At 35.2% G+C, this 12,703-nt stretch overlaps 1 protein-coding gene across 1 annotated transcript; it reads right to left on the bottom strand.

The window, feature by feature from the left end:
* Nucleotides 1-290: 290 nt before the first annotated feature.
* Nucleotides 291-11,871, bottom strand: ACADSB (acyl-CoA dehydrogenase, short/branched chain). Its single transcript, XM_009576350.1, has 10 exons — nucleotides 11,715-11,871; nucleotides 10,667-10,767; nucleotides 9,698-9,904; nucleotides 9,070-9,240; nucleotides 6,614-6,739; nucleotides 6,120-6,212; nucleotides 3,659-3,748; nucleotides 2,042-2,179; nucleotides 1,251-1,350; nucleotides 291-576 (listed from the first exon to the last, which is right to left on the bottom strand). Exons 1-10 carry the CDS (start codon nucleotides 11,860-11,862, stop codon nucleotides 506-508), a joined length of 1,245 nt encoding a protein of 414 aa, XP_009574645.1. The 5' UTR covers nucleotides 11,863-11,871; the 3' UTR covers nucleotides 291-505.
* Between the last annotated feature and the right edge of the window lie 832 nt (nucleotides 11,872-12,703).

The following is a 12,703-nucleotide window of genomic DNA, read 5'->3' as shown; positions in this document are numbered from 1 at the left end:
AAACCATCACTTCTATCTCTTTCCACATACCTCTCCTGTACCCCATGCTAATAAAGGACATCACAAACAAACAGCAGCTTCACGCCATGCAACAGTTCTGCTGCACGTGTAGAGTCCTTTCTCCCAGGTGGCTTAACAGAACCTTTCACAACAGGCAAGCCAAGGATTTGGCTTCTTTTCTTTTCACTTCGAAATCTCAAAGTGGAGATACACTGTTTGTATAACCCAAAGCGACACAATAATTTCAGCCAATGTGTTAACTTAGAAGCTTCTCAGGCAGAAAGAGACAGTTTTAACCCATGATTTGCATTTGAATGTGGAATTCACGATTTCGCATGAATTACACACTCACTGTCCTGAAATGGGGAATTCATGGTTTTCCTTACAATTTTATCTGTGATGATGTATTCTTATTTATGACTTTTATAATTACAAATAAATGTGTAATTCACAATGAATGTTCAGTGAAATAATTTCCGTTGACAGTCAAGAAATCCTTATGGTTTCAGTACTCCTGTGCTAAGCTTTTTGCAATGGTGCTCAACTGGATATTTGAAGTTCCTTCATATATTGTACCTGAAATCAGAAGAAAATAAATTAGAAGACTATATAACCACAGTGAGTATACGAAGAGAGACCAAGATATTGTTCTAACAGTCCAGTTAGAACATTTGCAATTATGAATTGAAGCTTTACAGAGCAAGTTCTAGAAACAGAATTATTATTTACATAAATGTTCATATTTTATTATCTGCAACAATTAAAATACTCTTCTGCTGGTACAACATAATGACAAGACATTTTCCTGAAAAGCAATTCCTAAATAACCAACAAAAATTAAGTATTTAGAAATGCTATCAGCAATAGGAGTCAAAGGGTAATATTGTTAGAAATGTCAAACTGTTAGGTCCAAGGATTATAATGGTAAACAAGGAAGTCTTGAAAATAAAACTCCACATAGATTCAGATCTTAAAGCCAAAGAAAGTGTTTTCAATTTTTTTGAACTGGAATTTTTTTTAATAGAATGTGTGTGTCTGTATTTTACTGGTATCTAATTAAACAGTTTAAGTAGCCTTACATGCACAGGTATTTATACCTAAAGTTTTACCTTCTTATATCTGAGCCTTTGCATCAGTGTTGATTACAGTCTCAGGGAAAAAATATCTTAAAAAAAATAGCCAGTCATTCATCCCCAAACTTTAATACTACAAATGCTACAAGAAACACTTGTTAAGAAACTATCACTTACCTATCTTGCAGTCACGATAGTACTTTTCTATTGGATAATTTTTTGTGAATCCAACGCCACCCATCCATTCAATACATTTACTAGTTGTCAGTGTTGCAACCTATGAAAATAGTTTCAGAGTTACAATTTCGGGATCCAACTTCATGCAGGTGGTAGTAAATTTTATTCTTTGTATCTATTTAAAGCAAAAACAAAACAGTAATTAAAGCAGTAACTAGAACAAGTGGGAAGAGGAAGGACTAATATTTTTGTATTCATCTTATTTATGCAAGTTATTTTAGAATAAAAATTACATTTTTTCTAAATCAGAGGACATCAAGAATTCACTAACTGCTACTGCAACAGTTCATATGCTGCACTATGAAAAAGACTAGCAGCGGTATGCAAGACAGCAATTACGAAGAGGCAGAAGCAATCCAGTTTTTAATCATATTAAGACTCGCAGGTGTGACCAGCGGAGTTGAAATGGTCACAACTGATGTCTCACCATGCCATTTCTCCAAAAAGAGAATTCTGAGAAAATGAAATCTCTCTAGATGAGTGAAAATACTAATTCACTTTCTCTTTTAATGTTGTTATTTGTTTTTCAAAATTTTACTTAGGGCGCGAGAAGTTTATTCTTGGGTGGCCTACTTTACATTCCATACACAGACTGAGAATGAGAAACAAGGTAAACGTACATCCACAGATCTCCACAGCAAAACATGAATTAAAAGTTACACATTCAGTAACAGAAGAAACATTTAAACAGCACTGAAATAAATCCACTAAATAAAGAAACTGCAAGTTACCTCAGCAGCATAGTATTTGGCCATGCTGGCCTCCTTTATGAATGGCCTTCCTGTTTCCGCAAGACGGGCTGCGTTGTAGGTCAGCAACCTCGCCGCCTCCAGCTGCGTGGCCACCTGAGCTATCTGATGTTGCATCCCCTGTAATAAGCCACAAGTCAGACCGAACCAGTGTCTAGTACTCAACTGGAAATTTTAGCAAGAACCATTCTTTTCACCAAGGAACATACCTACACTGTAAAATAAAAATACAAAATCTAGATGGACTAGTAAGTCTGCACATCTCTGCATCGATGACACCGACGCTAGAAAACCTCTGGACCACCAAGGTCCTTTTAGGAACTATTTTCTCCTTCCCTCTTCTTGGACTCGGAGTACTGGGGAACTTCTTGCCTGACTGGCTGGACAGGAGGGTCGAACACGAACCTGTGTGCACCCATGAATATCAAGAAAAATTTCAGCCAAATCTTAACGTTCTCCTCAGCACCACAGAGACAGAGGTAGGTCAAAGCTGTGAGCTTAACTGAGAAAAATTTGAAAAGAGTACCTCTTAAAAAAGTGGAGAAATAGCGTGGTGACAACCACTTCTTCCCATGTTCCCATAACCATGAGACAAGAGTTAGAAGCAGCATAAAAGTCTAGAGAATGTGACTGATGAATGGATTCAAAGGGAAGGAAAAAGGTGATGGAGCTCACCTCTAAATGGTAGATATTACAGAAGAATAGGTTTACTTAAGAGGACTCAAACATTATGATGATTGAAAATGAACATTTAGTTGCCTAACTTGCTCCTAAAACACAATGAAATCTTTAATCTTATTAGAACATTAACACTGCTCCCTAAAATTTGCAAAAATATATATGCAGGTCAAAATAACAAAATGATTTCGCAATTATAAATTCCATTTCCCATTCAAAAGACGCAGTTCCAATAATTTCCTAGATATCTGCACGTGCTTCCTAAAATTTGTATAAATTATGAGTAGTACTAATGTTCCTTCCCTTCATCCGAGATATAAGTTTCTTTTAACAAGAAAATTACTATAGTAATTACAATTATATATCTTCCTTATTAAACTATACATCATTTTTGCAACAAAGAGTCTTTTTTGTTTCAAGATACAGATATTATCATGAAAACTAAATGTCTTTGTATAACACAGGAAATCTAATAATTCAGTTTTCCTCATCTTTTTTTAATTTCTAGTGTCTCCAGAAAAAGGCTTCCCCTACACCTCATGAAAGGTTATAAAAACCGGAACACATTCAACTTACTGTGATATTAAAATCAGAAGAGAAAGGAGTTCTGTGTGTATTATTTTCAAAGGCAGTGAATATACTATCAAGGAAAAGGAGTTATGTTAATAATGTTTTGAAGTTTTAAATTATTTATACGGTACTTGCAAAGGCACATAGCACTGAATTTATATATTTTACATGGCAGATGAATGCTCATCTGAAATTAATTTGAAAAATTATTTTCAAATATTGAGAAGTAGAGACACGACACAAGGTGGAGCACAAATTATGCAAATCAGATGACTCATTTTACTGACTTAATCTACTGTGGTAACTACTACTCTCTTGGAGGAAACTTCCCATGTGTTCATTAGCAAGTACCTGGAAATCGAATACGCTTTTCCCAAACTGGACTCTCTCCTTTGTATAGGGAATCGTATGGTCAAAACACCCCTGTGCCAGTCCTAACATCTGTAAGAAATAAGACATATTGAGGTGAATTAGGACAATAAAACGCCCAAACTTTGAGGAATAAGCCTATTCCATACTATTCCATTCCTGAAAGAAACTTTTTTACTAAAGGCAAGATATTTATGAGAACACTATCACTAATTTTTGAACAAAAGTTATGGGTCAAATGTGGTTGCACAAATATTAAGTGTTTCTAGCAAAATACTTAATTACATGGGGAAATTACTGTAAACTAAACTAGATCTATAGATCTACATTACACTATTAAAGGAAAAATAATTTGAATGATTATTCTAAGCAATTTTCATAATAAAAATAATTTCTCATTTTATAGAAGACACTAGACTGTCAGAATTAGCAATTTATTTCAGAAGTTAGAAAATCAGTACAGTGAAAGGAGAGATAACATTTGTTCCAGCATTTTCTAGAAAAAAACCCAACTCATCAGAACAATTTTAGAAGACCCATTGTCTTTTCACACACTCTTTTCACTCAGCAGCAGACAGCAAAATACAATTATTATCTTGGAGGGTAACATCTGGGAAAACTACACATGAACATTTTTAAAGAAGTAACTCGCATCTACCCTAGTGTCTGATTTGTTAGCTTAAAGAAACATTATGGAATCTGGAAAGTAAACTAGTTTTACGGTTTTTTAACTACCAAATTTTGAGAAATGTATTCCATTCCAAACAAGATAGTAAAGAAAGGGCCCTGCCTTTCGTATATCTTGGAATCTATAGCTATTAGTAAATAAGATCAGTTGGTTTCGTTATATAACTACCATCCATCTGAATGCATTCTTTCTACCTAGTTTCTTTCCTAGGAAAAACTGAGATAGGAAATTAGATTAGGGGAAGCATCAAACAAGAAAAAAAAAAACAAAGGGAAATGAATGGCATGAAGAACTATCAAAACGCAAGGTAACAGTACATGGTAAAATTGGAATCTCCTAAAACTTTTCTAAGTCAAGACGGGATACTACAATGTGGCAGTCAGCTGTCACATCAAGCAGCTTATGTCCAACTACTTTTAATGATGTACAATAGTGTATGGGTATTTTTGGATAGACCCACATATTAAGCTGAAAGCCAAGAGCCCCAAGAAGATAAAAACATGACTCTGACTAGGTTCAGACATCTACTCCTTAATCATTTAAGATTCTAGAAAAAGCCCACAATACACAGGAAAATGAGCATGTGGAAAAAGAACGTAAGAAAATAATATACTCTGCTACTAATCAGATTGGTTGCCTTCTTATATAAACACATATAGATGAACCAAGTACATCAACTTCAGCACCTGTAACAATATATGCAGCTACCTTGCACTAAAACTATCTGAAACTGTTTTCACAGCCACAGTTACATTTTATAAGATGTTCATTATCTTTTAAAACTATTACTACTGCGAAACTAAATTCAGTACTACGGGGCTTTAGAACTGCTGTTCTTGTACATTCAAGTACATTTCTCTTCATTTGAAGGTGCCAAGAAAGTAGTAACTAAGATACAACAACTACCTGACCTTAACTTTTAATTAGGTTATAAGTGTAACTGGGAGTAATTAAGAGTAAAATCCAGACCATGTATTTTACTGTCAGAGCCTCTATATTATTTGTTTCTCTAGGAACAATGGGGCGCACAGCCCTAGTTTTTAAATGCCATATCAGACAAAGTTTAACTATAGATAATCTTTAGAAATAATGGAAAAGCCATCACAGGGCTGAACCTGATTTCCACTGAAATCAGCAGCAATCTGAGATCCAAACTGAGTTTACAACAACATACAACATTTTGAAATAACTCCAAGATCAGCAAATATTTTCCCCTAAGATGCACTAAGGTGCAATTTTCAAACACAACAATGAACTAGACACTTCTGCTATAAAAAATCATATTTATTTTAAAAATAAGTTGACTTTTAAAAGTAAGTTGTTGGAAAAACATCAGTTAGCATAAGGTCAATTGCCAATACCACACAATCACAGTTGGAAGCATTAATATTATACATTTCAGTGTGTTATATTTTCCAAAGCTAGTTTTCTTTGTAAAATAAATTTGCATAATGGAAGATAAAAATGTTGATATATTTCAGTAGCAATAAGTTAACAATCAAAGACAAACTAATTGCCATGTAATGTTTTCTAAGTCTATCGCTTATGTCACCGAAGGAGAATTTTACCATTTACAGTTTTTTCAGTATTTTACTGTAACTTAGATACAGGAATAGTGACATCTAGTGGCAATTTAGTTTTTAATAAAGTATTTTCTAAACAGTTTATTCTTATTAGCTTTAAAAATTTTGTAAATGTCAATCCAAATTCAAAGTTATATACTGCTTGTATTCAGTATTAAACAAAATTACCCACCTGTGCAGCGATACCTATTCTGCCAGTATTTAGCATTCCAATTGCATACTTATAGCCTTGTCCAACCTGTCCCAGGATATTGGTCTCAGGAACCTAAAGAATAAAACCACTGAATTATTCCTCTTCTATTCTGCTTTGCAACTGCTAGTACGGTTCACAGGTGAATCAGTGTACATGTTTTATTTAATGTTCCTCGTAAGTGAAGGCATAAAACATAAACCAGACATTTGATTCCTAGAATATCTGGTTAGAACATTTCCTGATGCATGTGATTATAAACTGATGATTGAGAAAAACTGTATCAAAATTGAAGAAACCCACCCCCCCTCAAGACTTCCGTGAAAGAATAAGGAGGAAAAAGTTAAAATATGCCAAACAATCAGTATGTCTAAGGAAAAAAAAAATTGGGAATGTAGTTAACATTCTTTCCTTATATGTGGTCAAGCTCCAATTATACACAAATTATGCTTCAATAGCTAAACAACTTACAATACCTTTACGTTTTCAAATGTTACTGGGCAGGTAGAAGACGCTCTGATTCCAAGCTTGTCCTCCTTCTTCCCTACATGTAGTCCCTCTGTGTTGCGATCTACTATGAAGCATGTAATTCCCCTGTATCCCTAGGACGAATTAAAAATTAATCAAGAACTGGTTTTTATACTAGTATCACCAAACGGTGGTTTAAATGTCTCATTCCACTACTGAAATTTTACACCTGCTTAATACTATATTACTAAATAAAACACTGGCCCCGTCATCTGTTCCCTCTATGTCTGCTAATTATGGTTTAACAAAGGCCAGAGATACCTTCCTATTAAAATATTCCACGTGGAAAACATAATCAGAACAACCTTAACAGTTCTCTTGATAAGACAAGGGACTGGTATTATGCAAATGAAACAGACAGGACTGTAGTGCCTGTCTGTACTGGAAATTGATGGGAAAGCAAGTTATTGCTGTGCAGTGAAGTTACTGCTTGCTGTTGGAACATATGTCATGGTCAAACAATGGACTGCAAGAAGACATAGGGTATCTTTAGACTAAAGCGGTCAAACAAATAACAGCTCTAAACCCATGTCAGATGATTCTATAGGATGCAAGATTTTACTTAAGCCCAATTACTTCAGCTACTCTTCTCATGGAAGGCTGCGTATATGCTCTTCCTTTTAAGGTTGTCCAAAGTAAGAGCACTGACTGATGAGACTGGCATCTCTGGGAACTGTGCTTGAATATTCAAAGTGCAGTATAATTGTACGTATTATAACAGACCTAATCTAACACCCAGAATTGGTGCACGCATTCTCCTTGTGATTCCAGTTTGCGGAACATTGATATCACTGTCTCTTCACTTTAGAGAGGTAGTGGGAATATAATCAATAAAGTAGTCTGAAATCATTATGATGGTTTTTATCAAAAAGCTCAAAGAGTTGATTTGGTATTCAGATAATAGTTTGGACAGGACACTAAAGAATGCATGCGACAACATATAGATTGTATAGCCAATCTAAATTCTGGCATCTCCTATGTACAGGCTTACAATCTTCACACCTCTGAAGCCTTAAACTAGATTTTTGAAGTACGGAACGGTGATTCCTGGTAACTGTCACTTTCTGGTTTTCCATCTGTGTAATTCTTATTCCCAATTCTCTCTCCTTTCCACCGCTCATTCTTGCCTCCTCAGCATTTTCCCCAGCCAGAACCACAGCAGTGTCTCTTATACAATGTACTACAAGGTCCAGGAGACAGAAATGCGAGGTGTTCCTGGCCATGTTTCCATCTCTTCCTGTCCCTAACATCCACAGCACCTACTCTCACTGAGAGGGTGACACTGAGAGGCAGGAAAAGTCCTGTGGTTCTTCTGGAAGAGTTGTCTCTTATTGAAGAGAAGGCTGCTGTTTCAATTGCACCTCAGTAACAGCCCATCTCACCAAAGGGGAGCTGTTAGTGCAGAGTGCACATTTCAGTACACTGGTCTGTTCTCTCATTTATGCTGACATCAACTGTTATTTAATCTTTGAGCAGCATTGACTTTTAATCTCCTTCTTGAATATTTAAAAGCAAATTTCTAACTTTAAGAAGACAATGTACTATATATTTTTAAAATGTTGCACTAATACTGAAAAAACTCCAGATTATAAGGCAATGCCCAGCAGTTAACAAATACAGAAACTGGCTTATCAAATATATTTTCATTATATGTAGTACTGAAATCACCCACCAGCTTGTGAAGAAATCAATAAAAATTCAGAAAGTGACACGATGTTCAACTGTTTGATACAATGAAAGAAAAACCCCTCTTCTTATTTAGGCAAAACCTGAAATTTTGATTTTAAAAATAAGTATCTTCAAGCTAAACTTTTAAGAAAAAGATACTGGAAGAAATTTAAAAAAATAAGTAAAAATTTCAAACAATTGAGTTTTGTATTTGATTATCACTCTACCTTATTGGTAGAGTACATTTTAAAGACTGCAGTTGACTTTTCTGAATCTACTACCTATATCCAAATTGGTGACAAAACTTGAAACGTGCATATTCAACTATGTATTTTTTTACCTGAAAATAGTTTGCTGTTGTATTCTTGTTAGTCTTCCAGTGCATGTCGCCTAAGCTCTATTTTGCCTTTTAACAACCGCAACTTGTCAGTTAAGTCAGAAGGGTTCGAAAGACTCGACTATCTGTTCTTCCATTACTCAGAATAATACCAATGCATGCTGTGCTCTTCATCTAAGCAATTATGATACTGACATTTTTATTTTCCCTGGTGGGAGGAATTTATTAAATTGCTCAGCAAGTTCTCATTTTTTGTTGGGAAATATTTTTAAAGGTTTGCTGTCAGCTAGGGAAAGGTTCAAAGAATATTAACCTTTAACATCAGATTATTAATATAAAATCCATAGTTCCATATATAATCAGCTGTCACTGAAATGCAACTATTCTTTAGCAACTTACTAAGGACGGATCTGTATTTGCCATCACAAAGAAAACTCCTGCGTGTTCTGCTAAGCTAATCCACATCTTTGAGCCATTGATAATATAGTAGTCTCCTTTCTTTTCAGCCCGAGTCTTCAAAGAAAAAGCATCACTGCCAGATCCAGCCTCCGAAAGACAGAAACTGCCTATCTGTCAATTGAAGGGAAAAATTAATTTTATTTTTTACTGAACACACAGGCACGACATATAACAAATTCTGCAACGAAAATAGTTATAAACAAGCACACGTCTCAAATTCAAACATTTTAAACTATTGCATCAAAGTAACTAAGTTTCATATAGGGAGATTAAGAATAGAAACACTATGTAATTACATGTTTCAAAGTCAACTGCTTTAAAGTTCTTTTCCACAGTAAATTAAATTTTAATGAAACTAATAAGCGCCTTTCCACTTTTACCTCTCAGCTACTGATGACAGGATATATCTGTATCACCACAGATCTCAGCTCTAACCAGTGTTTCAAAGTTCACATGCATTTTCCAATGCTGCAGTCACCCATTTAGTTACTGAAAATACCCACCCCACTAACATTACTTAACTATTAAAAATTACATTATAGTTCAGTAAAGTGAGACTTTGACTCACTGTATCTTTAGCCACTTTGGGCAAGTAAGTTCTCTTTTGTTCTTCTGTTCCATATGTGGTGAACAACTTATTTGTTAGTGTATTTTGGAGTTCACATAGAAGAGCTACAGCTGGATCAACTTTGGCCAACTCTTCTACCACCAGTATGATTGAAAAAAATGAAGCTCCAGTTCCTCCATATTCCTCCCCAAGCTCAATACTCATCAGCTGAAACGTAAAAGATGCAAATATATCAATCTGTTAGTTCTTGTCAACAACTTGTTAGTCCAAGCTGATACTTAAGAGATTAAAATAAAAACCACAGAACGTAAGTATTTCCAGATCCTTCCCCAAAGACCTGTGTTCCTTCAATACCCTCAACAAACTAACAATTCTTCACAGAAGCTGATAATCAATTCATGCAAGAAATAACTAGAACAATTTCCAGAACAATTGCAATCTCAACAGAAGTCTAATATTTAGAGTTGTTGTATAAAATGACATTCTAAACACAGACAACTTTAGGTTTGATAGCAGGAAAGGCTAAAATTGAATCCAAGAACGATCAACAGGATATCTGCAACGTGATTCCTTGTGGTTGCCCAGTAAGGACATAGAGGACTCCTGATACCCTTTTCCAGCAACACTTATCAGAGTCATGGCAGTTCTAGCACTCTGTGCAATTATGCTTATCCAACTAAAAAAAAGGGGGAGGCGGGGGGAGATAAGGAACTCAAAGATAAGACGAAGAATGTGGTATGGGAGTGGGAGAGACGGAAAGAATACTACAGGAAAAGATGGAGAGTGATAATGCAGTAAAAAAAGAGAGAGTTGCCTTGCTGATGATAAATCCAAAATTTGTAATTATTCATTAGTTCATTTGAATTATATCCCTCAATCTTTTAATCTAAAAATCCAAAAAGTCCACAGCTAGAGATTCATAAAATGATGTCACTTTCTGAATAAAAGATTAAGTAAAAGTGTTCAGACCCCTTGTTCAAACAATCCCTGTATTACAGAGTCTTCCATTTTTGAATTCTCATCCATTTTTTGTACCAAAGGTGCAACTCGTTCCTGAGCAAATTTTGTCACTGCAATGAAGAGAAGAAAGAAAGTGTGTAAGTATTCTAACACCCTACTTGAAGATCAATATAACAGTAATATGGTACTTCTGACAGGTTATGCATGTATTCCCTGACTCTCCCAGACAAGTTAATAAAAGGACAAAAAGTTGCTCAAGTGAAACAAGGTAATATGCCACAAGGCTCAATTATAATTGCTTTCTGAACTCAGCTACAACTCTCTAAACCGAAACAGATACTTCCTATAAATTCAGAAACCTTGAAAGCATCTCAGCAACACTTATGTAACATCAGTTGACCAAAAAAATTATAGAAAATATTTCAAATACATCCCTTATTTGGTTAGCTGTATTGTATTTCTTTATAAATTAAATCTGCAGTTTGGGAACATGGTCTCAGGCTTTAACGCACGTTATTTTGATTGCACAAAATCCTGTAAGACTGTTCGTGTTTAACCAGAGCCTTTTATAAGCTCTCTTCCAGATATGCAGGTCCTCACTCTTTCACCTTTGCTCCGAGGATCCTTTCTGAAACACTGCCGTCTTCGTGCAGGTCTGGCTGCTTTGCAGACGCTCACATCACATCTGTTACCATTCTGGGTATACTTGAAATCTCTGAAAACCAGCCGGAGCAACTAACTGTAGCTGAACTAAACACTTTAAAAAGGGCACGAGTCAATGCTAGGCAACTTCACTTCTGTGACAGCAACAGTTTTAAACAGCTAATACTTATTTATGCAGAGTAAACTGCACTGTGGTATGTGGAATTGCGCTATGGTAACATGGAAAAAGAACATTACATTCTTCTCTTCTGAACTAAAGCAACTAACATTAAGCAAAATCCCCCACAACAAACTCAACATTTAACTATAATTAAATAATGAAAATAAAATTTTAAGCTAAAATTCCCCTTCTAGTCAGACATTTCTGAATTTTAACCACACACATAATAGGTACCCATATTTTTCAGCATTGTCTCCTCTTCGGTAAATGTTTGAAGCGGAGCACAGACAACTCCATCACTGGCTAGATCCGGCATGAGTTCCGATTTGGAAGATCTAAAGACACACGGAGAAGCCCTCCAAGGAGCCAAGTACGCTGGCATATTTTTTTTCAGCTGTTGACAATAAATACAGAACATCAGAACAGTTAATAGAATTTGTATTTGTAGACAGACAGCAATACACAGTTTTATCCAGTGTTTTTATTCAGTAACGGAATAGGAAATATAACTTATGTTTAATGCCTAGTTTGAAGGTTTTTGAGAAGATATAATCCCCCGCTAGTGTCCTAAAAGACAATGTCCTTTAATTACTCTTCTTTCAACCCCAAACAATTTTCCTTCTGGAAGTTTGCTAACACAATGTTCTTCTACAAAGTATTCACAAACATTAATTTTAGTCAATTCTAGTGTTTACAGCAAATAAACCCTGCTGACAGTATTTATTTTTATAGATGATTTTGCAAGTCTGCTGCAATATTCATAGTAGTAAGTGTATATTTTGATAGCATTAATATCTTCACTAACAAATATGGTAAGAGTAAATGTGAAATAGACATACGAATGTTTTTTGCAGAAGACCTGTCAACTTTAATGATACCTTAGCTTTCTCCCTGGTTTTCTAGGGGCCAGCAACTCTCGCTTCTAAAGCGATCTGATAGCACTTTTGCTGTGAAAGGACGTAACTTTAACAGCGCTGTGGATTTCTGTATTCAAACTGAGTTCTTATCCACCACTTCATGATCTTCAGAGTGAGCACACATTTCATAGACAAAGCCCTGGCATTTGAGTGTTTCGGTGTAGTTAATTTCTATATCATTAGTTTAAAACCTATAGTTAGTATGTTGATAGTACTATGTAATGAGTAATTAATGTCTCTTATTTGGTTCATTTACTAAGTACAGGAAGGAACTAAAATTGAGTAATTTACGCTTAAGCTCTCCCC

This window comes from Fulmarus glacialis, unplaced genomic scaffold (genome assembly GCF_000690835.1).
Source record: "Fulmarus glacialis isolate BGI_N327 unplaced genomic scaffold, ASM69083v1 scaffold39810, whole genome shotgun sequence".
Classification (NCBI taxonomy): Eukaryota; Metazoa; Chordata; class Aves; order Procellariiformes; family Procellariidae; genus Fulmarus; species Fulmarus glacialis.
Note: the sequence above shows the minus strand (reverse complement) of the source record. Positions and strands in the feature narration are given on the sequence as shown.